The sequence below is a fragment of the Protomyctophum bolini genome, assembly GCF_963924005.1.
Source record: "Protomyctophum bolini genome assembly, chromosome: 16".
Lineage (NCBI taxonomy): Eukaryota > Metazoa > Chordata > Actinopteri > Myctophiformes > Myctophidae > Protomyctophum > Protomyctophum bolini.
The window spans coordinates 9809603-9836058 of NC_137877.1; the positions used below are offsets into that span (position 1 = coordinate 9809603).

Consider the following 26456-nt stretch of genomic DNA (forward strand, 5'->3'; position numbering starts at 1 on the left):
CTGCGTCTCATTTGTACCGATGCATGCAGCAAATCAGAGCAGGTTTCCATTTGCAGAATCTCATTTTTTAGTTTCTAATCATATTTCATCACAAAGTGCATTCATATTACGTTGACATGGTAACAGGGTGAAGTATGAGTTGCTGTGAGGTGCTGTTTTATAATGGATTGAGGACTGTGAAGTTCATGATATGGGCTGGCAAAGGGATATGCATCAATATACTTTTAAATTAAAGTCAATGGACACCATGTGATCATGTGTCATTTGTTTAAGGGTCACTTGGGATGGATACATACAATGTGATTTGTCCTTTCCTGTATTCTATAAACCACACCATCGTTGCTGTCGGCTGGAAACAAGCTCCATTAGATCAAATTAGTCTGTATGTATAAAATGGACCGGTTGAGCTTGTAAATGAAAAACTAGAGATTCATGGTCTCTGCCCAACATACTTTTCCTAAGCAGTAAACATGTAAATCAATGTAATTACCATTAGTAAGACTAGAATTTCGCGGGCCGTACCCCCTGTCTATTAGGGTAGCAGGATGCAATAGGATACTAGGCCTTGATTGTGTCATGTGTAGTTCCAGTAAGATACTGTTCCATGTGGTGGCAGTTGTAGGCCAGCCACATTCTGGATGGTCTGGTGTACTGCTGCCAGGGCTTTATTACAACAGATAAGCTGGCAACAGAGTTCCCACACATTACCAATGAATTTCCAGGCCTATATAACAATCATTAGGTGCAATGCCCAGACGGGCAGTGTAGCAAATAAAGCATAGAATGGTATAATTCCATTCTACCATCTTGTGAGCTTGTAGATCTGTCACATCCAGTGCACATTTGGCAAGGAATGACTTTACATATTTTGCGTAATGCCGTTTTGGAAAATGTTAACTAATTGTCTATAGCTGTTTTTAGCCCAACAAGTGTTTTTTGTGCAAAACTAATGCTTAGAATGGATTCAGAATCATGAAAACCCCCTAGTTTGACACATCACATGCTACTTAAAGCATGATGAAATTTAATTTATTTTTGCCGAATTGTCACATGCCAGTTATGAAAATTGCCCAACATATGAAAGTTAGCATCCGGCAGTTTCTAAATGCTGGGGACCCATACTTGACATTTCTAACATGGGTTCAACATTCTGGCAAGTGGACTATACCCTAATAGCTTTCCCAGATAAATTCCAAACCTTTTCCACGACTGGAAAGTTTCCACCCCCCCAGACTTCAAAATATTTCCAGTAATGTCATGACCACAGGAGCCCTGTGGCAATAATTGTACATTCTGGCTAATTTGATGTTGCTCTGGAAAATGCTACTAATGAGATTGAACAATGTATGTCGACTCCTGAAATCTCTCCACATAAAAGTTGGAACCCAGACAAAACACCACCATTGAAGCATGATTATTCAGTGTGTAATGAAAAGCTACTGAACCAACATTAACTTAGACATGTATCCTTACATTAGAAAATAAAATTTGCATTTCATTTTTGAGGGGTGCTAGCCCCTCCTATGCCCAGCTTTCCGGGTTTGTGTAAACAAACATTGAAGACAAAAGTGAGGACGCAAATTGTGATTGGCCAGAACGAGATGTATGAACTGATGATGTAAGAGCGCCCCTCACTTCACACAGGTCATTATAAAAAGAAAAACTATGCCACATTGACACTGGTTAGACTGCTATGGTTAAAGGGTAACATTTCCTCACATGACCTTGATGTATGTGGTGGAACAGAAGAGACCAACACTTCAGATTCTTTTAGAACTTTTTATTAACAAGAAACACAAATAGTTCTTAGAATCACAATTAGTTCTCCTTATCCTGGACAGTCTTTGTTCCACGCAGTCTGCCTGTACGACGGGCAGCAATAAGACCGACCTTACGACCAGCAGGTGCGTCCCTCCTGATGGTTGAGGGCTTACCAATATGTTGATGGTTACCACCACCGAAGGGATGCTCAACAGGCTGCACAGGGAAGAGCACATCATGATGCACAAGGTTAGTTAAAGGGAATTCTCTAACAAACTTTTAGCCTGAGAATTGCAGTAATGTTGCATAATTAGTTTTTATTGTACTAATTGACATGTACACTAGAAATGCATGTCCACTTACGTTCATGGCCACACCACGGACACGAGGCCAGCAGTTCCTCTTGGCCTTGTACTTGTGGTAAGCACGGCCAGCCTTCAGGATGGGCTTGTCAATACGTCCACCGCCAGCAACCACACCTGGTGAAGACGAGGCACAACCATTACTCACAAAGCCCACAACAGGACTACCGCAGCACTCACATATGCCACTCCAGCCCTTCACCATCCTGTCATTTAGGTAGCATTACTACACTACTATACCGAAAATATATAAATATTAAACAGAAACTAATCTTTCTGATCTAGATTAATCAAGAAGCAGTTTTCACTCATCTTACTTACACACACACACACACACACACACACAGAATTGTCAATTGTTTTAATAGATTTGTAGATCTTCCGATTATTTCATATCGCTCAGCCCACCCATGCCGCAGACAATTCAAATCAAATCAAAAGTAATGGTCCTTACCAACAACAGCTCTGTTGGCAGAGCCAATGACTTTCTTGGAGCCAGAGGGAAGCTTGACCCTGGATTTCTTGGTCTCTGGGTTGTGGGAGATGACTGTGGCGTAGTTTCCGGATGCCCTTGCCAGCTTGCCCCTGTCACCTGGCTTCTCCTCCAGGCAGCAGACGATGGTACCCTCAGGCATCACACCAACAGGCAGGACATTGCCAATGTTAAGCTGAGCTGTGGGATGAACAAGTGGGATGAGACCAGAAGCAGGTTGGAGTCTATTCATGCACCATGGTCACTATACTAAATCTAACCTAATCGTTATTCATTACAAGACACAATCTTCTCAAGATTGTTTGTTTTCTTCCCAGAGAGACAAACCACTCGCTCACGGTCTATAGCACCAGTAAACATAGGACATTTGCCATCAGACGGCAGCGGCGCCCACATTTGTAGGAATTGTGTACCATTTTGCCTCTCGTAGTGCCAAATGGGATGGTCTAATGTCACTCTAATCCTTCTAAATCAAACATATTTGGTGTTACTACTCGAGATGACAGAGATAGACTAGGATAGATGCCATCTTTGAGCATACACAAGCCTAGTGAAACAATGGCTGTCTGCGGTTTAGGCCCTTACCCTTCTTGCCACAGTAAATGAACTGTCCAGTGTGGATGCCCTCGGCCGCAATGAAGAGCTCTGTCCTCTTCTTGAAGCGGTAGGGGTCACGGAACGTCACCTTGGCTAGGGGAGCGCCACGGCCAGGGTCATGGATGATATCCTGTGGGAGGGGGGGATAAATAACAAGGATAAATACCCTATGATATTGGCATGAAGACAAGCTCAGGTCTGTCTGCATGAGTTAAATTAAGTTGTTTGTGTGCATTTAGTGTTACCTTCACAATCCCCTTGATGTATCCATGACGTTCAGCAAAGTCAATGTGACGGAGTTTAGCAGCACCTTTTCTGTGCTTCACGTGTGCTCTGAATACAGAGCCTGCACCTTTTCTCTGTCCCCTGATCACACGACCCATTGTGTCCTAAAGCAAAAGACAAAGAAGTTAGTTTAAGTATGTCACAGTATAAGATAAGACTGCATCACTCAATCCTGACATCATAATTCGTCATGGTGGTGTCAAATCTATTGTCTATCAGACATATACGTTGGTTTAGTTGAACAACATCCGATGCACCCGCACCGACGCAAACATTGGCACTATGCTAGTCAGGCTGCGAATCACACCAACTCTCATTGGCCTGCGTTTTATTACATTTAGTTTCGTTAAGACAGATAAGACTATCTACCTACCTAGCTTTACGTAATTAGGTTAATAAAAATAAAGCCGGTGAGAAGAACTGGCATGAAGCGTGATTCACTGCTTGATTAGCATGCTAATGTTAGCATTGCCGCAGCAAATCTGGCTAATAAAGGGCACACATTTAAAGTAATCGCTTTAAAGCATTAATATCGGATATTGTCAAAACATATATAAGATACGTTTGAAGGGAAAGGTTTATCATGAATAGCCCTACTGCCGGTCTTGTTGCAATCACTTCACAAAGTGCACAATGATCGTACTACGCCATGTCATCATCACGGAGTTCCACACAAATTATAGATATCAAAACAAGAACGTGATCTTTAAATAGTAATTGAGCCGTACTCGTCTGACTTTGTTTTGTATGATCTAGTGGTGATTTTGGATGGATGGACCTTAAATTAACATGATTTAGATGAGATATTGTAAAGAGAATTAGGCCGAAGCTCCCATACCTAAACTCCGTTGACGGAAAGAGGAAGTGTACGGAACAAGCGTCTGTTTTCTTCCGGGGGAACACGCCAGGGGTGTCATGGGAAACGTAGGCAAGAGTACACTCTAAAGTAGGCATCGACTGTTTATTACACCTTTATTACTTGACAGTTGCAAACAGTACAGAGGTACAGACGGTTTGAGTTAATACATGGCATAATGCTAAAAGGATTTTGACATTTTGTCCAATTTTCTGTTATATTGTTTAAATCTAGATCTATGACATTCTTGACAGATGATTTACGGATATGTAGTTACTAGTTTAATAATCCCTGAATACTGAATACTTTTGATAACTAAATAATACGCCTTATTTTAAATAAACTAGAGCGATGCCCGTGGGGCATCTACAGCGGTGCCCATTGAGCCCTGGCCAACTTGGAACGATGCAAGTTAATTGGAAATGAATGCCCCACCCAGATATTATGCATTGGAGCCTCTACAGCGGTGCCCGTTGGGCACTGGCATACTTGGAACGATGCAAGTTGGAAATGAATGCCCCTCCCAGATATTATGTCTGTGTCCCTTTTATGCCCATATATGGAGTTTCTTTGTCAGGCATGCCCAAATATGGAGTATATGCAGACCAGAGCAATACAGACGTCAGAATGATGTCAAAACAGGCCAGCTCCATATATGGACCCTGGGCAGGGGTCCTGTCCAGAGCCCGGGCAGAGGCCTTTTTGGGGCGGTTCTGGATAACCGTGGGTCCGACCGACTTGACACCGGGCACTGCACCTCCTGCGGTGGTGGTGTGGCACTGTCATGAAATAACAAGAAAATTTGCACACCAGAATGCTGCTCTCATAGTAGGCCTATTTATTTTTTATTCTATTTGTACCAAAATGCACCCAGCCCAGCAGGACAGGATATGCGATATGCGTGCCTTTTGCCTTCTCTTTAGTGACACCTTTTTTCAAACCCTGTAGCCTATGTCAGACTTGTGTATTCGGATAGCAGGGGTCTGGATTGAGAAAGGGGGGTCCTGCAGCTGCTGAGCTCTCAGTGGTGGGTTGACATTGGGCATTGTTTAAAAAAGTTGCTGGTAACACCTCTTCAGTTTCAACCCCACCTCACAGTCAATGACCCATGAATGTCTCACTCCATAATGTGACCCTCCCACCTTCAGCTCAGCGCATCAAGACACAGGCACCACCCCATAGATATTAAAATAATCACACCTGTGTGAAGTGAGGGGCGCTCTTACTCTTATCATCATACTTCATCTCATTCCGGCCAATCACAATTTGCGTCCTCACCTTCGTCTTCAATGTTTACACAAACACTCAAAGCTCATTGTCAATGACATTCAATGTTTGTGTTAAACACAGTGACTATGTCTCCAACGAAGGCGGAAGTCAAGCGGAAGTGCGGAAGGCACGCTGCGTCGCTGCCCAAGTGACGTCAATCGTGCTTTTCCTCCATGTCTCTCACTGCCGCTCAAGTGACTACTGGCCAATCACAGCGCTTCTTTTCCGGGACTTATCAATCAATCCAAAGGAGCTTTATTGGCATGAAAAAAACAAACGTTTACATTGCCTCTGATTGGCCTACCAAACATCCCCTTCCGTGATGCACACGGAAGCTTGGCAAGCTTCCACTCATGCCGGACTGTTGTCCACAAACTGTACCCCGACCCGACTGCGGTCAGGCAACTTAAAGAGGCTTACCATAATTGACTCCATATTTGGGCATGTCTGACAAAGAACTCCATATATGGACATAAAAGGGACACATATCTGGGTGGGGCATGCATTTCCATTTTGCATCGTTCCAAGTAGGCCAGTGCCCAATGGGCACCGCTGTAGAGGCCCCACGGACACCGCTCTAGTATGTGATATGTCCAGCTCAGTGTCGCAAAGCCACACTTTTTATGACAGCAACGTCGATATACATGAAAGAAGAAGAAGGGCAAGACCACCATGTTTCCTTACAGCTTCCACCTGGCTACTATCCAACTGTTGAACAAGACATGACCTGTCATTTTTACCTGGGAAAGTTAACCTTGTGGATTGTGGTTGAACCTGACCGTTGATACTCTGTTTGCACTTTATCTCATGTGCAATGCAACCTACCAAAGTGCTCCCACCTTTATTGTGGTAGCTGTAGCTATAAGTATACTGTAGTTAAAAGATGGAAGATGGATGGAGCCTGCACACCATATAATGGTATACAAAAAAAGACTTCTTTGTTAGTCAGACTAAGAAATAAAGAAGTGTTTTTGTACCATACCATTTTGTATACCATTATCTTTTAACTGAAGTCTCTTTAGCCCTGCAGCACCCACCTGTCGATGTGCGTATTCTAAGTCCTCTCTAGGCTGTGCTCCATCTCAATGAATTAGAATCTTGTGTAAAAGTTAATTTTCTTCCGTAATATAATTCAAAAGGTGAAACTTTCATATATTCTCAATTCATTGTGCATAGAGTGTTTAAAACCTTTTTTTGTTTTAATCTTGTTGATTATGGCGTACAGCAAAAAATCCTATCTCAAAATATTAGAATATTTTACGAGACCACTAAAAAATATATTTTTTAAACGAGAAATGTCGACCATCTGAAAAGTATATTAATGTATGCAGTTAAAACTTGGTCTGGGCTACTTTTGAACAAATTATTTCATCAATGGGACATGGCATGGAGGTGATCAGCATGTGGCACTGTTATGTTATGTTATGTTATGTTATGTTATGTTATGTTATGTTATGTTATGTTATGTTATGTTATGTTATGTTATGTTATGTTATGTTATGTTATGTTATGTTATGTTATGTTATGTTATGTTATGTTCAGTTGGCTGGTCAGTTAAGTACAGTAATGTAATACCATGGTCAGTACACCAGTTACTAGTAGTTTTGGCTCTGTGGGCAGGTGCCAAGTGCTCCTGGAAAAATGTCAATGTACGGAGGGCAAATATAATGACAGCATATAAGTGAATACATATTTGTTGTATTATGTCTTGTTTTGTCCAGCAGGTGGGACCATAAGTCATTCCTCAAAAGCATAAATGAAGCTATAAAAAAACAAAACAACAGATGATAATAATTAGACATAAATTGAAAATATGTTGTTGTGCATTAGAAAAACTAGAAATATCCAAATAAAGCCCACTAAACTCCAGCAACAAGAATATCCACACTGACAACATTGTCCAATGTCATGGGTTGCCTTGCCGGTGTGGGTACCAGCACTCTCTGCTGATTGGCACACTCTTCCACCTTATATAACAGTTAGCTGGACAGGGAGGGACTAGAAACCAGTTGGACAACATTCTTGGAGAAGGCAGGTGTTAATATGGCTCCATACAGTAGGTGTGTAGCCTATACTGAAAGCACGTACACTGTGTAACACTACCAGTGTCAAATCAGTAATGACGTCATAAAATATACTATACTCCCACTGTGTATGCTCAGTGATTCATGGTGAGTCAGAGAGAGGAAAAAACCCATGCATGATGAGTCTTGCTCATGAATCTGTTGTGGGCTTGATCTTCAAGTTCAGAAACATTGACATCCGCTCACACCCATATTGTTTGGCATATAGGATGGTACATGTATTGAATTGAGTTTGGAGATTATGAGCCTCACAGACTGGTTGGCATCCGAAGCCACCATCCAATTACCTCTGGTATACTTGATCCCTGTGACATATGGTCACCATAGCACTCCCCCCACCCCACCCCCCAAATGACTTTAATGCACCGCATACACATGGCTTGTGTAAAGCTTTGGCTAAGGACATTTGAAACCGATCAGAAGCCACACCAGGTGTCTTGTCCAGTTTCCAAGCAGCCCAATGGAAGCAGGAATTGTGTGCATGTGCATGGGCTGGTGTGTTTGGTGTTATGATTTTAGACTAGTGGTTTTTCGACTTCCATGGGGTCCCCAGCAAAATAAGATTTCTGTAGACAGGCCAGAAGAGATTATGTAGCCAAGCCTATATAAGAATGGCCATTCGGATAATGCCAGCAATTCTGTGCTAAAAATGTATCTAATTTTAAACAAAAATCTTCTCTTGGGTTCACTGGCACAAAATATTTTCAAATCAGGGTCTGCAGCCTAATTATCAATGTGGGGGTCCTTGGCAGCAGTGGTTTGAGAAGCACTATTCTAGATCTAGACAGGTCACTCACTGTGATAAATACCTTATTCTCATATTTAATTATTATTACTTTGGGATATACAGTATATTTTTTAAATTGACATGATTTTGTTTTGTCCAATCTACTGCATGGCCTTGCTCTGGTCCATAGCTCTAATCTAATGCCACAGGAAAGGGCATTTATTTGGCTATGGACCAGAGCTACTAGTACTACAGGCCTGGAAATACGTGTTTTCAGGATTTAGTTAGTGATGTGGAGGTTTGTCCATTTTATCCATGTGTCATGTAAACATGAAGTTGGGTTCAAATCAACATACAGTTACAGACAGTATCTAACAGCTGCAAAAGTCCTTGTATTTTCTGCGTTGGCCAACTTTGGCCTGAAAGGTGTACTGTGAAAGGTTGGCCTTGCAAAACGAACCTATCGCGATGTTTGGCCTGGAACTTAGTGTAGCGTGGGTTATCTCGCGGTAACCAAGCGTTGGGTCTTTCATTCCACCTCGGTCAAGACAGCCAGAAGGGGGATTCAGCTCAACAGCTCGACACAATTTTTTTCATTTGGGAAACACGAAAGGATAATTTATTAACAAACAACCGATTTGTTTAATTTATTTATATACACGCAAACGTAACTAACTGGTTACCGATTGTTAACTTAAATCCGCGTTTTCATTTTTATTTTATTTTATTTCTTTCTGCTAACTGGGTCGTGCTAACAAAGAAAAGCCTTTCTCTTCAGAAAATAATCCCCCACTATTCTCTTTAGTTATGAGTCATGTGGTCGTCGATAATTCACACGGTCTAGAGCAGCAGGTCAGTACTGTATTCCAATCTATATTTGCTGTTACATATGAACTTGTATAACTCTTTAAAACAACTCATTTTAAACCGGCGGAAGAAATTATACCTCAGGCGACTTGTCGTGAGGCTTTGCTAGCTGCTAAGCCGCTAGCTGTGGTGGCTAACGGCTTATTGCTTCGTCGCACAAGCATTATTATAATTGGACAATAAACCTATTGAACTTTATTTTTAAATTAATGTTGTATTAATTGTGTTTGTTTTTGTCACGCGGCGAAGTTTAAAAATTAACCTTTAAGGTAAACTGGTAAAATGGTGGCGCTTGTGTCGCCGTCGAAAAGCTTGTGATGGCGGAGCTCATTATAGCTGGTTTACGAGATATTAGGTCGAAAAACCAAATATGCGATTTGATTCATTTTAACTTAATAACTGCGAATCCCATATAAGTTTGTTTGTTGGTATATCGTTCAAAAAATAAATAATAGTAAACACAGCGGGTTAATGTCTCGTTCGCGAGCATTTGGATACCGGCCGGCGTTCGCTTAGCATAATTTAGCTAGGCCTTAAAGTACATATGCAAGGATTCGTCAGTAACGTAATTCTCATGTTGGAAGAGCTCCAGACAGTCCCGTCAGGCCTGCACGAAGCTACAGGCTACACTAGTAGCGTCCGACTGTTTGTGACGTTGCTGACTTATCCTAGGTAGATTCTGGTATTACTAGGCCCATATGAGCATGAAACGTGGCGCAGGAAAAAAACGTTGCGGCGAATTTAGTTCCTCTTTGGCCCCATGCCGGCGTGACAATAAGTAATATATTTAGGCCTATACAGTTTTTGTGCCAATGGCAGGTATCTATTATGTTTAGCTCGCTGGTTGATCTTTTTTTCCCCCGTCGGTGTGAACAATTTTGTTTGTACTCATTCTGTCAAGTCTGGGATAGTAGAAAATAGGTGGCACGTGATTAGATGTAATATAGTTAGGCCTACTTGATGCAGACAGCAAAAGCCTATTCATCTGCGATGGTTGATCCTCCTAATAAAGAAAAACAATATATGATTGGAACTGGTTGATGGGTAAAAATGTATAACATGACTATACGTTTAGCTGAAAGAACCATTTAACCAGCTATTTAAACGGCACTGTTTAATGTTTTGAGTTAATGTGGTCATTCTGAACCATCACATTGCAGCTCAAAACAAATTAACACTTTTCTAAAATGGCTCCTTTTCTCTAGCTTGCTGTCCTAGACTTGAACTCTGCTGACGGACAGGGTGGAGGAACTGGCAGTAAGTATTGAACTAGTCTTTGCTTTACAAGTGATATAAGTGGAATACATTAAAATATGCCCAGTAAACATTCTCCTCATTTGCTCTCAACTTAAATGTTCTGTCAACCAGAACATAATACAGAATTTGATAAATTATATTGCATTTTTTTTCTAGCATATAACCCTCTGTTTTCTGTACACACACACAATTGTTTTGATATTGCTGAACAGTATGCAACACTAAATGTTTTCTTTTCTCAACCCAGGGCAGCGTTACATTCCACCTCACTTGAGGAACAAAGATGCTTCCAGAAATGGTGAGCTTTATCTCTAATGTCTTGCCAGACAGCCACATTCACACCATCAACAATAGTTCACTTGTAGCTTTATATTCTGTCTACAGTGAAAGTAGCAATAAGAGAAACTATTAAATGTCACATTGTTGACATTGTTCTTGAACGAATGATCAGGCATTCCTCCTTCAGATGTAAGACCATGTCAAGAAAATGGCATAAGAATTTGTTTGACTCAATAAATTGTCCTTGCAAATGGAAGTGCCTTCGTATTGACATGTTTTGGATGATGCACTTTGCTGTTGAGCTAAAGACTGCCGAATGAGTAAATTGAGTTATTGTGTCAGACATGGAACATTAACCACTTTTGTTTTTCGTGCCTGCGCATCATAGCTTGCATAGGCACAGGTAAAGTAGGACTAGTGGTGGGTGCATAGACTTTAACCGGATATGGCCTTGTTGCTCAAATTCAGTTGACCAATGAAATTTTGAAAGGTGGCCAATATTCATTGGCCTAAAGCAGTGTAACATTCGATTTCTTTGGGAGATGTTGACTTAATTGATTTCAGACTCAGATTGGCAGTTATGATGGCTCGATGGAGAGGACAAGAAGTGGTAGGTTGTTGCTCTAATAAAGGCATAGGGATACCCAAAATTATTCAACCACCCGTCTTAGTTGTTGCGTGCGCTGTACACCCAAGTAGTTTTGGTTTGATCTTATCGAGATTAAAGTGAGATGTGAGTATTTGTGAGATATCATACAATTCTTTGGCGACAATCACAAATTTCACTTTTAATATATCATAGTACTGACTGTCTTTGTGCTATTACACACTGTCTTTTCCCCCCGTTTGCTGTTTTCTTATTCCACAGCAGGAAATGCTTATTCCACTGGTAGACAGTGCGGTTATTCTGTGGCACCAGTAAACCTCTGTAAGTCCCTTCTGTCTGCTTTCGCCGAGGGCATCCTGCATTCCCAAATGCATGAAATAGCCATTTACACACCAGAAAAGCCAATGTGAATTTGGAAAGGACTAGTTTATATACACACACACTTTACATGTAAGCTTGACAACGGTCTCATGGTTAATTAATGAGCTTATCTTTGCGAAGATGCTAGACGTAACAGGAAGTTAAATGTAAGCGTTACCAGAGTGTCATCACAAAAAGAACATATTTTAAAGGCCACTAAAAATTTGCCAGTAATTACTGATGCATGAAGTTTTAATATGCATTTACAACTTTTTTTTTGGAGGGGACTCTGACACTTTAATATGGATTACTATTGAACTCATTCACTGCCGAGAGAAGGACTTATATTTATTTTACGTGTTTTTATTGAAAGCCAGGAGCACCAGGAACATGGCTTGTGTTTTTGAGGGTTTTATTGATTCAGAATCCCCACCGTCCACCGCCATTATAAGCGCATCTTTAAACCTGCAATTTTTGTTAAATCGAAATAGTGCTGTATGCGGTAGCGGACAGCACTGGAGGTCAATGAGTTAATTGTACGCAACAGGAACGTTTTTCACACAACTAAATGTTCATGTTTCTGAAGTGTCTTCTAAGCAGTACCCACAGCTATGGCAGGTAGAGCACGAGCAAAGATATAGACATAACTATACTCCTGGACGGGATGACTGTAGGACCGGTAAAAACATTTATTAGTCGACCTCAACACCCATACTGCATTAGTCAATAATCACAACAGTTTTTTTTATAGCCTGTATCCTTACCTTTACTTAGGTTACCCAAGACTGGCCTCTCAGGAGCTTGCCTTTTACCATGCCTACAGTGGGGGCTGGCCAAACGGATGTGGTATACCTTAATGTACCTGCATGTCATGCCACCGATTCAGTTCATCCTAGTATATAGAAGTGGCTGGGCCTAGATGAGTGAGTAGACGAAATGCTTTGTGCTGGCTACATACTTATGTATGGGAACTTTGGTCTAATGCAGTCATAGTTGAAGCTTGCATTTCTAGTTGCTTGTGATGCATGGTGCTTTGAAGGTTCTGCATTGCACCAATAGTATGCCTGTCTTACTAATGACAGTGAGTCACAATATCGGCATTTGGACGATATTGGTCTAGTGATTATTAGCCTTGTCCATTCTTCAACCACTTCTAATTTTTTATTTGTGGAAATAATTGATCAGATCATAGGAATGTAGAAATTCACAGCACTGTTTTACAACTGTTGCCAGGTTGTATCCTATGCCAGCACAGGCATTTCTCACTTATCAGGTTACACTCTGAACCACCCATGGGTTTTATCTGCCCATGGCAGATGCATAATGTTAGACATACAGGACATGTAAAATTTGAGGCTGGAGGAGATGTTTTATTTGGTTTGAACGAATATTGGAATGAATCTGGCACAAAACCAGACTGACCAGGAAACATTGGCATTTGTCAAATGCTTGATTTCAAGTGCTTGGACTGTAGAACTAGCCCTTCTCTTGTACCAGAATCCAATTGATAACCGGCAGAAGCAGTGATTCTGGAATGCCTTTTGTAACTATTCCCCCTCGGTGCATAGTGTGAATACGGAATGAGCTAGTCTAATCTTGATGATCTGGTTCGTTGTGGAGTCATTTGAGATGCTGCCTATGAATGCCTGTTAGCCTTTGATCCGCCATTGCTCAGTTTAAAGCATTTGGGTTGTGTGCCTGTTAAAACAAGTTACAAGGTGTTTTCCTTTGTGTGTGTGTGTGTGTGTTTGTGTGCGCACTTGTAGTCGGCACTGCAGTGAATGCACCTATGTGTTAGCCGACAGATCACATTAGATCATCTTATCACAGACCTGAGAACAGCCTCATCATGCCTGCCTGGTCCCATCCTCTTAACCAGTGTTCAGGCAAAACTAAGCCTAGTTGTGTTTGCCTGGAAATGTCCCCTGATGCTGCTGTGGCGTAGTCTGTTACTAGGCAAGCCTCACCTTGGTGATGCTAACTGTCTATTGTCCCCTACCAGCCTCTTCATCAGCCCATGCTGATAACAGTGTGGCCAATGATGGGAACGATGATACAGCCAGTGTGCACAGCTGGGCAGATCGTTGTGGTAATTGTCCTTCTAAGCCTTAGAGGGACAATTACCACAACGATCTGCCCAGCTGTGCACACGATTTTCCACAATTTCTTTGCCTTAGAGTGTAAGGCAGAGAAATCGTGGAAAATCGTGTAATTTATGACTTATGGCCTCCAGGCAGTGTACGTTCAAAGTTGCGTGTCAAGTCGTCCAATTGTGCCGGAGATTAGCCACACAGACAGACGGGGGTGAAAACTGTCTCGGCCACGCTTTCGGCCTGGCGGAGACAATAACCATACCTCTGATTGAATGGTGACTTTTAAGCGAGGCCACCAAATTCTCCTAATTTGTCTTCAAGGGAACTAGGTGTCTGCCTGCCTGCCTTTTGGATTATACAGCATTTTTTAATTTGTGGTGAAAGATCCATTGAGAACATGGGAAACATGTCACTCATGTCTTGGTAGGGAAGGAACCTTATCGTTCTGCTGAGCTTTAGCTTCAGTTTTATTCTAGAGTTGTGTCAACTTGTGTGTAGTCACTAGCCAACCAATAAATACATTCTAAATCCAGCCCTGAGGGCAATAAAGTATCCCCTTCTTCTGACACACCAGCTCTACACTCTCATACAACTCTTCTCCCCTTTTCATTATGTTCTCTCCTCTTTCCAAAGATTCACCTGGATTTGACGCACGCAGCAATGGAGTAGCCAACGGATTCCACGACAACCGCACGAATGGGGGCTTCGCAGGGCGTGGTGGACCCCCTCGCAATGATAGAGGTAACGGCCGTGGTAACGGGGGCGGCGGCTCGTTTAGTCAGCCAATGTAAAATGCAGGTGGGGAGGCCTTCTGTGACACTCTGTAACTGTAGCCATAGTAGTAGCATAGATTTAGATGGACAATGGATTATTTTAACCTAACCCCCCAGTAGCTATTCTTTCTATAGACTGCCATGTGTGTCCCTGGCTGGCTGGGTCTGTCCCTGCCTGCCTGGCTGTCCGAACACAAAATAGCGTTTGGTTAGTTTTCACAACCAAGTGTCACTGTTGCGCAGCCTAACGCACGCATATATTAAATGATGATTTGGGGTGGTACAGTACAGTAGAGGGACCCCCACACGGTAACTATCATTTCTCGACCGTTTCGGACACGGGACTGCTCGCCAAAACCGGGCAAGTTCCACGGACCCCCCAGGTCCGTGTAGGGCCTACACAGAGTTGCACCACTCACTTCACACGGCTGTGATTTTGTACTTTTATTAAGGTTAGATTAGACAATTTATGTACATTGACAGTTCGCTGCAATTGCTGCCTGTCGGCTAAGACGAAATAACCGCTGGATGATTTGAACGAAAGTGAAGTTCTACTCGGAAGGGGGACCGCAATGCTCTGTCATAGGTAAGAATACAAATTTGGGGCTGGCTTTTTCTTTTGCTGCTCCTTGATTGTCTCTCTGTTCCACACCAGCGTTTGGAGGTGGTGGAAGTGGCTGGGGAGGAGACGGAGCTCAGAGGGATGCTGCCTATAACAGCTTTGGGGGACGAAACGATAGGGGAAAGTCTGCCTTCTTCGGTGACCGTGGGACAAGTAACAGAGGAAGGTGAGTCAAGATTGTGGTTACGCCTATGAATAAATTGAATCCTCTTTGAGCAAATGGTGAATTACTTGATTAAATCGATTGTATTTATTTATTTTATTGCACGTGTCGACTGTGTTTTAAAAAATGTTAAAATGTGTGCATTGTAGTTACCAGCGTGGGGGCTTTGGTGGTGGAGGAAACAGCCGCTGGCAGGAGGACTCCAGAGATGAAGAGGATTGGTCCAAACCCACTGGACCCAATGAGCGCCTGGAAAAGTACGGCCGATCTGCTGATCAGGAAATGTGTATATATAGGATATTTATATAGTATATATACACATTTTCCTGGTCAGCATTTTGGCCTTACATTTCTTTGTGAATATGTATTTCCACCTCCAGTGAGCTGTTCACCGGGAGCAACACTGGGATTAACTTTGAGAATTATGATGACATTCCTGTGGAGGCCACTGGAAACAACTGCCCGCCACACATAGAAAGTGTAAGTCTGCCTGCACTCAGCCCGAGCTGAGTAGTGCACGCTGAGCAGTGCACAATGCACATGTCCGTTATGAGTGGTCTCAAGATTTCTGAAAGTACACTTTTGTAATTGCCGAAAGACTATTGTTATTGGTCTTTTTTCTCTCCTCCGATTGGATGATAACACCCCTTGCCTATAATCCCACAGGATACACTTTTTTGCACTCATACGATTGTAAAATATACAGTGACATCACAATATGTAATTTAGATAGGCAACCACACTAATAATATCTTACGTTTATGATGTTTCTTTAACCCTATCCCTAGCCAAGTAACCATAGGTTAACGTCTCTGTGAGGGAATCTGTCGGTTATCTTGGCAGTGGCAGCTTTTGTTTATTTCACATATTTGCTGTAATGTTACTGTGTGATACTTGCATGACAAGGCAGGACTATTTTCATTTAACTAATGATAATACTTAATCGGCATTGCTTGCTTAATCTTTGTCTACATTGCGTTCATTATAATTGTTCTAATCTTATCGGGTAAGTGCAAAGTTTCTTGTTTATGCTTTACTTACAGGTGTGAATTGACCTGGATATGAAGCAGAGCCCTCTCCTTTCCTTCTTTGTAAAATTATAAATAAAAACCAACAGCGACTGTCCTATTTCAGGAGCAGCATGGGGTGCATGTAGGGTGAACACTGACGTGGAACGATAAGTCTGTTATACTGATGTATGTTTGTGCTTATGATTTAGTTCCATGATTTGGACATGGGGGAGATCGTCATGAGCAACATAAATCTGACAAAGTACACTCGGCCCACTCCGGTCCAGAAACATGCCATCCCCATCATCAAGAGTAAGAGGGACCTGATGGCTTGTGCCCAGACTGGTGAGTTAGACTTGTAAACATGATGCAGACCTTCTTGTTGTATACCTGATACAAGAAAGTCTCTTTCACATTCATGATTTTTCACTTGCTGGTACTAACTCACCTGCTATATTAAATGTGGCATGTGGATTCATTGCTTGGGGTCACAGGCTTGTAGGCATGGTATTAAGCTCAGCCTCTAGGTGCTTTTCTATACACACTGTATGGATACCAAAATACGTCTGTTGGAACAATTCCTGTGCCTTAGTAATTACTTGTTAGTGTTTTATATTTAGGTGGTGTTTGAATAATTAATGGACTCATCCCATGCTGTATTTCAGGCTCTGGTAAGACTGCTGCGTTCCTGCTACCAGTGCTGAGTCAGATCTACTGCGATGGGCCCGGAGAAGCCGCGCAGAAGAACAGTGGTGTACGGAAATGAATCGGTTATTAAACGCATTATCCTTTATTTGTCTTCAGATGATATCGTTTTGACACAATTGTTCCCTTTTAATCTCCAGGAGAATGGAAAGTATGGCCGCCGTAAGCAATACCCCCTCGCCCTGGTTCTGGCTCCTACCAGAGAGTTGGCCTTGCAGATCTACGATGAGGCGAGAAAGGTAAGCCAAGTATACTGCTGCCTGACACTAAGCTAAGTATACTGATATGCACAGTTTGTCATAACGGGTGTGTAGCTTAAAACCTAAATGTTTCTTTTCCTTCCCCATTCTTTAGTTTGCCTATCGCTCCAAGGTGCGTCCCTGTGTGGTGTATGGTGGCGCTGATATTGGCCAACAGATCAGGGACCTGGAAAGGGGCTGCCACCTACTGGTGGCTACACCAGGGCGTCTGGTGGACATGATGGAGAGGGGCAAGATCGGTCTGGATTACTGCAAGTGAGTCTAGGTCTTTCATCAAAATGTGCTTATGCTGCTAGGAGACGAGCCAAAACTCTTGGACACATCGGTCTGGGGCTAGTTAGGCCATTAGTTCAGCATTTCTTTTAAGTCTACATTACACCTGCGCAATCAAATATGTAGTCCAGTGTCTGGGTCTTAATATATTGTTTGTGTAATTCCCTGCAGCTACCTTGTGCTGGATGAGGCTGACCGTATGTTGGACATGGGATTTGAGCCCCAAATCAGACGTATCGTGGAGCAGGATACAATGCCACCTAAAGGCATGCGCCAGACCATGATGTTCAGTGCCACCTTCCCCAAGGAGATCCAGGTACATAGATGGGCAAATGATTCTTCTATTAATTATCTAGCGTATCTTGAGAATAGGCATGTCGATTATCGATTAATTAATTGATAACCTTATCGCACACTTAGCCGGTTACTTGATAATCGATGTTTTAAAAGTAAAAATCTACAATTTATCTTATGAGGAATAAAATTTAAATGTGCACAGTCTTGTCCCTGCAAAAGCATAGACGTTTCTGTGGCTACCGGGGTGCGGTACCGGGTGGTCTTTTTACCAGCCCACGTGCGTTCCTCGGCCACACACGTGCGTAGACGGCATTACATTCACAGAAAACCACCCCATGATAGAACCACAGTATTTTTTATGAATTAACTGTTTAATTGAATAATTTCTTAATTATTAACATCCCTACTTGAGAACCGATCCAACCGTGTGTGTGTGCGTGTGTTGATATCGGGCATAAAAGGGACATAGGCAGTCGGACAGACATGCATTGCACCGTTACCGCGTTAATTGAAAACCTTGATTTTGTTTGTTGACTTAGATCTTGGCACGCGATTTCCTGGAGGACTACATTTTCCTGGCTGTGGGTCGTGTTGGCTCCACTTCTGAAAACATCACCCAGAAGGTGGTCTGGGTGGAGGAAAGTGATAAAAGGTCCTTCCTTTTAGACCTTCTAAATGCCACAGGTGAGACAAACATGACAGAATCCTTTCAACAAATAAAGACCTTGTCTTGGCATGTAATCCAGTTTTGGTCAGTGTGGCCTATGCTAAGCTAATATTCACATGTGTATGTACATCAATGTAAATACGTTTATTGACTAGAACCCAACAGCAAAGAGCTGTCCTGTTTACTAGACATAATTAATCAAAGTTTTTCAAGGGGTTTCTTCTCATTTGCGTCTATCAAAGCTGTTACAGTTTTATTGAGTAGCCCCTAAAGTTAACTGGACGGTTTGGTTTTATCTACCGGTAGTCATTCCCGCTGATGTTCCGGAACCTGTTCCAGATGCCCCAGAGAAACCTGGTATGTATGAGCATACTGTACTTATGACTGACCCACAAGACAGAAATATCACATTCCACAATTCACTCCCTGCTCCCCAACTAAAACGCCTGCTCAGTTTTTGTTTTGTGCCCTCTCCATTTGCGTTATTAGGACCTAGAACCAGCGATTACTAGTTTCTTGAGACAGAATTTTAAAATGCTTCAGTCAGGCAGTCTGTGCATTGAGGTTCTGAAAATGAGAAGACGGGTGTAGTGCAGTGGTGTGAATCAATGTAGTCTGCATATATAGCTTTCTGCTTTGCAGAAATTAAAATGTAAACCATTTAGCCCAGGTTTCCATTAGATGGCTGTTACAGATTGGTTATTGGCATGGATATCGCTAGTTCTCAGTAAACGGGATACTGTCATTAAACAGTGTAGATCCAGTACCACATAGCTACCCGTATTTAAAGTTCAGAAAATCTGCCATTAGTTGCTTGGGATGTCTCCAATTCCCAACAGTGCTTTTATTTAGATGGATATTGGTGCAGCCTTAAAAAAAAAAAAAAAAAACGTGATATGATATGCGCAGCCTGGCTAAAGCACTCATTAGGTATCGCCATGGTAACGGACTGCTGGAGATGGCTAGCTTTGTCAGTGTCGCCATGCACAATTTCCCCACATCAAAACCGGGTCTGTTCAACATCCACTCAAACCCCCAGAGCTATCTGGTCTCAACCAATTACTAGCTCACAGCTAAAGTGACACCATGGGGCGTGGGCCGTGGCGGTCCAGGCCGGTAGTCAGAGTCAGGCAGTGTGCCGTGGGTTCGACTCCTTACTGCATGTCACTCCCTCATCTCTGTCGGCCTACTGTCTGTCCCTCTATAAAAAAAATATAAAATAAAGGAGAAAGCCAAAAAAAAAAAAAAGGTCACACCATGGGACTTATGCCACACTGCTGTAATGTATTGGGAGATGTACATTGTTTTGGGCTGCGGTCACAGGGGTGCTTTGACTAAGTTTGAAGGGCTAACGGAGAACGATTCTATTTGAATGGCCCACCCCTCTTTTTCTCAAGCTCTTCCGATGGCCATTAATGTATATGTCTTAACTGTATATTTAATGATAAAGTAGCTTAAAAGATGCCATGTGAGGGTACAGTCATTAATATATACAAATATTTGCTATAATGGATATTGGATATAATATAATATATAATGGCTTGTAAAGGTATATTAAAGTAAGGTTAATGGTTGTCAGTCAATGCAAAGCTTTTTTATTTTGCACCCACTCTACAATTTCAGTTGCCATTTTATTTTCCTCCATGGGCTCCCAGCAGCTGGCATTGTTGTATGAGGACTTTGTTATGTTCCTGCTTCCATCTCTTGTATGTAATCAAGCAGCATTTGCAGTGCCGTGGCTGTGTCTCAATTGGTTCGCACTTGCTCTTCTGTCTGCCTGCCTGTAGTTAAAGAATCCCTGACGTTGGTGTTCGTGGAAACCAAGAAGGGTGCCGATTCCCTGGAGGACTTCCTCTACCGGGAGGGCTATGCCTGCACCAGTATCCATGGAGACCGCTCCCAGAGAGACAGAGAGGAGGCTCTGCATCAGTTCCGCTCTGGACGGTGCCCCATCCTGGTGGCCACAGCTGTATGTAATTCCACTCAAAAGCAGTGTATCCCATTCTTGTCTCAGAGCCAGACCATGATTTTTTATATTCCTTTATCTCCTTGTCTAGGTGGCTGCCAGAGGTCTGGACATCTCCAATGTGAAACATGTTATTAACTTTGACCTGCCCAGTGACATTGAGGAGTACGTTCACCGTATCGGCCGTACGGGACGTGTGGGCAACCTTGGTAAGGAACACTTTTTTTTTGTATTTAGTCTTATGCATAGCTTTATTAATAGATTTGACAATTTTTGAAACTATTTTTTGTCCTTCTGTTAAAGTCTCATTACTATTGCCCAATTATTGATGTCTGTAGGTCTGGCCACGTCGTTCTTTAACGACAAAAACAGCAACATAACCAAAGACTTGCTGGACATCCTGGTTGAGGCTAAGCAGGAGGTTCCCTCGTGGCTTGAGAGTCTCGCCTACGAGCACCAGCATAAGTGCACCACCCGTGGGCGCTCCAAGAGGTACCTGCCTGTTACTGTTTTTACTTGTAATTACTGGCACATAGATATGTGTGCCTGCCTGGAGAAGCATTGGTATATATTTATGTATGCTTTTGTATTTTTTTTTTTTTTTTACAGTAGATTCTCGGGTGGTTTCGGAGCCAGAGACTACCGTCAGACGTCTGGAGGAGGTCCCAGTAGCTTTGGCAGCGGTGGTGGTGGGCGTGGCGGCGCGCGCCCATCCAGTGGCCATGGAGGAAGCCGTGGAGGATTTGGTGGAGGTAAGACTTGAACCAGATGTCCAAATTGTTCGGTTCACACAGTCCAGTCAGCTGCCCAAAGAGAGGCATCGGTTCAATCTACTCATTTAACTAGACATAAAAACCCTGCATATTTCATCACATATTTTAACACTCTCAATCAATGATTTTTGCCTGCATTTTTGAGGGTCTAACAACCCCATCACTTCTTGGGTTGACGACTGACTTCTGTCCCTTTTCTTCTCAGGTGGAGGTGGCTTTGGTGGTGGTGGTGGCGGCAACTTTTACGGCAGTGATGGCTACGGTGGAAGCTACAGCCACTCTGGAAGTGTGGGGCAGGACTGGTGGGGCAACTAGTCGCCATAGGAATAGGTTGCTATGCCAACCCCATGGAAACCACATGTTAACTTTAGCCAGACAATAACAATCCCCCCTACCCCTGTGTAGCTTCACTGACACACAGTACATTACCAACCCTGATTCTCTGCCCATGACTTCTTACAAAACAGAAGTGCAGCGCGATGCAAAGGAACGTCACATGCACGCGCGAACCCACTGGAGACTGCAGAGATTTGCACACCTCATTATAGAGCGTGAGCATGGATGCTGACATGCGTTGTCCGATAGCAACCTCGGACTTATTGTAAAAGAAATACTATACTTTTTTTTTTTTTTTTGTCTTTCTGGGGGGAAAACCAACAACTAATTGAATAACCTGAGGATCACTTGTATGTTAATGTACTGTGCCTTTTGAATTTAAACAGGAAATCTATGTTGTCATTTCACCAAATGAACTTGGCCAAGAGCTCTGAATTTGGTAGTATTGTTATTTTGTTATTTGGTGAAAAGCATTAGAAATGTAAAATCAGCTTGTACTTAATCAAACCTTGGCAAACACTGGGGTGTTGTGGCTCGTGCGAGGCATGATTCCATTTGAACTTCAAATTTATTGCAGGGACATCATGTAGCCTTTTTCTACAGTCAAACAGCTAACGGAGCCATCACTGTCTGATTCCATTGGGGACAATTCTCAGTGAAGAAACCATAATCTAAACTTAAGGGACAAAAGAGTTTGTTTACTGTTTTTTTGTTTTGTTTTGTTTTTGTTTGTTTTGGTTTTTTCGCTCACTCTATCCTGGACAGGCTCCTTTTATGGACATGGTAGTCTTTGAAATAGCCATTCCTATTGTGATCTTAATCAACAAAGTCATTAAGCTCAGTGCCAACACTCGCTGAGGTTTAAACAAGAATAATCGATGCTGGAACTTGTTACTCCACATTTCCCAAATTGACTTGACAGTGTTACGGCAGCTAGTATGTTAACAAAGTGCTAGCTACATTAAGTGGGCGGTGTTTTTTGTTTTTATTTTTACTTGAGACATTTTAAGTGCATAACATGCACAATTGAAAAACTGAGTCAGTTTTTTGATTTTTATGAAATGTTTCTTTACAAATAGGTATCAAAACAAAAAATGCCTGCCATGTTGAAAGTGAAGTTCAAAATGGCTGCATAAGGACCACAGCATCGGCGGCATCGGGAGGGCATAGCGGGGTGTTAGCGTTTGCCGATTCTACCATTAACCGCAAGGCCCATACGGTATTCTACGCATGCTAGTGTTTTGTTTTTTGGTCAAGGAGAAAAGACGTGAACTGAGGCTTAACTTAATTACAAACGTTTTCTCTTTTCAAGCTGCGTTGGAGGCATGGTTCATCTTTAAGAGACAGACATTAGAATGATCACTGAGGTTTATCAGTTCAACAGCAAAGGCCGGAGCAGAGCAGATCAGCACTCCGACCACTGGGGTTATCGGGGAGGGAGGGAGGGGGGTGGGGGGGACTAGGCGTGGGGCGCAGTTTACAGTGCACCACCATTTGTCAGTGGCTTTGGGTTCTATTGCTGCACATTCTAACTGTGGAGGTGGCCAAAGATAGGCGAGAGTGTCCACTTCCTAATGAGGACACGAGTACTGTCAACTCCTCTGGGGGTTCATCTGCTCAGACTTGTATAAAAAAATTGCTCTGGCTCAATTTAGCCAGACCAGGCTTTTCCTCTGAAAGAGGAGCAGCCAATGAGAGGAGGAGGGAGTTGGGCATTTCAACCTTGAGTGCTCAGTGTTTCTCCTCAGGTGTGTTGTGCCTTGAAAACTTTTTTAGAAATTGAACTAAAAGCGGATGCACTGACAGTGTTTGAGAACTTTGAGATTGAATGGTGCTACTTGATTTAGGTCTGTAGGCCCTTGTACGTCGTGCCCATCGAGTTTTACAGAAGTTATTTTATTGCACATCTAGAGTTTTATATAGATGTCTTGGATATGTGTCCTTAAGCTTCCAAATATTGTGTGTGAGGAGATTGTGAAAAACGCAGCTTGTTTACAAAGGGGAAGGGTTCTCAACGTTAGACCAGGATTTATTTGGGACCAGGGGATTTAGCAGTTGGGGAATTTAGCCATTTGCACACAGATTTCTAGATTCTACTTTTGCTGCTAGTTTTGTGTAATTTATTAAGCATTTTTGACAAATATTTATTTTTGTAAGCCTCAAAGTGATTCTTTGGAAGTTTCAGAAACTTGACCAAAAGACAGTACAAAAACACTGGCACTTGAATGTTGAATGTCACCTGTATGCGTGAAATTTATATATTTCGGGGTAGTGTGAGCTTTTTAATGTTTAAGACGCATTGGACTCAGTAAATAATATCCACAGCTGTTTCAAGGCCTCCTCAGGGCCAATCATCTATTAGATTCCCAATTGGCCGTCAAATTTGGAATGGTTGGAACAAACATGCCAAGGTTTGGAATAAAGTTGTCAAAAGAGCAAATTTCCTAAGCGTATCAGTGCAGAAGTGTTCGGATTCTCCAAGTGTGTGCATAGTTTATGATTCTTTACTCTAATTTGACCTGATAATTATTTTTCTCCAGTGAATGTCTGGCACATGGCAATCTTTAAGAAACAAACATGTGGTTTATTCTCTATTGTTGCATTTGCATATATGGCATCTCTTGATTTCTCCCTGGGTATGGAGCAGGTCTCCACTGCAATGGTGATGTATATATGGCAGCCCTGTACTGCTGTGTGGGATGAAGTGAGCTCTGTGCACTGCACAGGCTGTGCAAGGCAGAGCTCTGCCCAAGACTTGCTCCATGCTTAAAAGGAGAACCCAGAGCTCTGTAGATGTAGACTTTGCTTTCTGTACTAGCTTAGAGGCTAATGCACTGCATGGGAAATACTCAGCTGTGCGTTTATTGTATGATTTTACCAAAATAAAGTTTGAATGCAAAAGTATCTGGAAAAATCAAGCATGTTTACTGTAGATGTGCAAAGGACACTGATGTAGCAGGCACGCTGATGCCTTCTGTGGCTGCATGGTGGATAGGCAGCAAAATCTAATTTGGCTTAGATTTGTTGTTTTGAAAATATATAAAGATTTCATTTGTAAACCCAACTGTCTATGGTTTTATTTTGCCAGGAGCAAAATCACATGATCAACTGATATTGATGCTCTGCACTTTTTGCCGTAAAACAAATGCTTAAATGTAACCACTGCTGATTGAGAACCCGTGAAGAAGTGTGAGGGGGATTGAATAGGGTGTTCTGTAAGAGGCCATTAAATATATATTGGTAAAATATACATGGCAAGTATTCTTTTTCAGCATGAAGAGCGGGCCTCTCCCGGTATGTCTGTGCCACAACAGTGTGACTGTGTTCCCCCACCTGGTTTATAGTGAAAACGGCTAACGCAAATCTTTTTATTTTTTGCTTGCGCCACTGTGTTGAGTAGGACTCATAATCCCTGAAAAATCAGTTGCATAATTTAATATGTGTCTCTATCAAAAAGTGGGGCCATTCTTTCCTGACTGATGATTTATTTTGGACTTGTTTGTACACTGCAAAACCCTATAATCACATTGTAGTGTATTTTCTTTTTACTTATGGTAATGTTTTACACCCAGAGTTGCCAAGATGTCCATTTCATGGCATTTAAACAAGATTATAGCCCAATATGTTCAGTCTTCTAGAGAGATGATGGCTGCAATAATGTTAACAGTGGCCTAGATACTGCATGCTTTCAACTACTACCACTCTCATCTCGTTATTGACACACTGTCGATGATGTACTTTTCGATCCTCGATCCATAGTTCCCTCTGTCCATGTTTGGCAGGGTCAAAATGAATGTGTATGGCCTTTATCGTTACGTTTTGTGTACAGGTATGCAGTAAGAGTAAAAAATATTTTTGTTTGGCTCCTCAAACATTTCCAAGAGAACTGTGTGTGTGTGTGTGTGTGTGTGTGTTGGATGGCACAGTAATCTGAGTGCTGTGTGTTTTAGTTCCAGGCCTGCCTCTGGTGTTTTCCTTGATCCGAGTGCTGCTTTACGCCTTTAATCCCGCCAACCGCCCATCTCCCTTCATCTCTCCATCCAGGGGATTTGGCTACCATTAAGAGATGGCTTGTGTGTGTGTGTGTGTGTGTTAATGATGAAACAGCCTCGACCCTGACCCTAAACCAACTGCTCATACAGTAGCTGAAGCGCACACTTTTCTCTCGCACATGAAAATTGTGTCAATCACACATCCAGTGAGCTTGTTCAGTTATGCCGTGAGTGAGTTGTGACGGACACAGAAAGTGACATTTGGACATTGACTTTTGTAACACATGGACACAATTGTCAGGTATGATCTACAGGTAAGCGCATGTTTCTCAATTTCTCTTTCATTTTGTGATTTTACAATTAAAGTGTTTTGAAGCCCTTTTAATCCGCAGTGTTGCAGGCATTCTGCTTTGCAGTGCTTTCCCTCAATACTTCAACAGTTCAGCATTAGATCCTGGGTGGTTTTGTCATCAAACGACCTGAGAAGAGGTTCTGCGTAAAATAAAACTAGATTCAGTGCTACACTCATAGTAGAAAAACCAATATATTATATATAATTTCTGTCGGTATTGTGGGCACTAAGGAAGGGTGTGTTTGCAATGTTTTCCCAAAATGTAAAATATTTGGATAATGAAAGTAAAGTATATATGATTAGAATGCTTAACATTCGACAATTTGGGTCTAACATTTCTACAATTGCTACAAATTGCTATAAAACCTGT

The 26456-nt window shown here is 42.2% G+C and overlaps 2 protein-coding genes across 3 annotated transcripts; one reads left to right on the plus strand and one right to left on the minus strand.

Moving 5' to 3' along the window:
- Window positions 1-1765: 1765 nt before the first annotated feature.
- On the minus strand, window positions 1766-3626 carry rpl8 (ribosomal protein L8). The gene is made up of 5 exons (XM_080785156.1): window positions 3459-3626; window positions 3202-3343; window positions 2578-2796; window positions 2125-2240; window positions 1766-1977 (listed from the first exon to the last, which is right to left on the minus strand). Exons 1-5 carry the CDS (start codon window positions 3594-3596, stop codon window positions 1819-1821), a joined length of 774 nt encoding a protein of 257 aa, XP_080641282.1. The 5' UTR covers window positions 3597-3626; the 3' UTR covers window positions 1766-1818.
- Window positions 3627-8981: 5355 nt separating this feature from the next.
- Window positions 8982-24806, plus strand: ddx3xa (DEAD-box helicase 3 X-linked a). Of its 2 annotated transcripts, none has more exons than XM_080785638.1 (19): window positions 8982-9286; window positions 10507-10559; window positions 10810-10856; window positions 14531-14638; window positions 15326-15458; window positions 15605-15712; window positions 15836-15935; window positions 16675-16810; window positions 17131-17219; window positions 17311-17409; window positions 17525-17685; window positions 17875-18019; window positions 18540-18684; window positions 18974-19024; window positions 20455-20636; window positions 20725-20842; window positions 20972-21125; window positions 21243-21385; window positions 21612-24806. In XM_080785638.1, exons 1-19 carry the CDS (start codon window positions 9242-9244, stop codon window positions 21719-21721), a joined length of 2127 nt encoding a protein of 708 aa, XP_080641764.1. In that variant the 5' UTR covers window positions 8982-9241; the 3' UTR covers window positions 21722-24806. The 2 variants fall into 2 exon arrangements, with proteins under 2 accessions (XP_080641764.1, XP_080641763.1); XM_080785637.1 differs by having other exon boundaries at window positions 10507-10558; window positions 10806-10856.
- Window positions 24807-26456: the final 1650 nt, after the last annotated feature.

Excerpts from the sequence above, each read along its gene's own strand:
- ddx3xa (XM_080785637.1), top strand. The coding sequence starts at position 9,242 with ATGAGTCATGTGGTCGTCGATAATTCACACGGTCTAGAGCAGCAG. Across the intron at positions 15,713-15,835 it reads CCCAATGAGCGCCTGGAAAA|TGAGCTGTTCACCGGGAGCA; the intron begins GTACGGCCGATC and ends TTCCACCTCCAG. Across the intron at positions 16,811-17,130 it reads GATGGCTTGTGCCCAGACTG|GCTCTGGTAAGACTGCTGCG; the intron begins GTGAGTTAGACT and ends GCTGTATTTCAG.
- rpl8 (XM_080785156.1), bottom strand. The coding sequence starts at position 3,596 with ATGGGTCGTGTGATCAGGGGACAGAGAAAAGGTGCAGGCTCTGTATTC. Across the intron at positions 3,344-3,458 it reads ACATCAAGGGGATTGTGAAG|GATATCATCCATGACCCTGG; the intron begins GTAACACTAAAT and ends CCCCTCCCACAG. Across the intron at positions 2,241-2,577 it reads TGCCAACAGAGCTGTTGTTG|GTGTGGTTGCTGGCGGTGGA; the intron begins GTAAGGACCATT and ends CGTCTTCACCAG.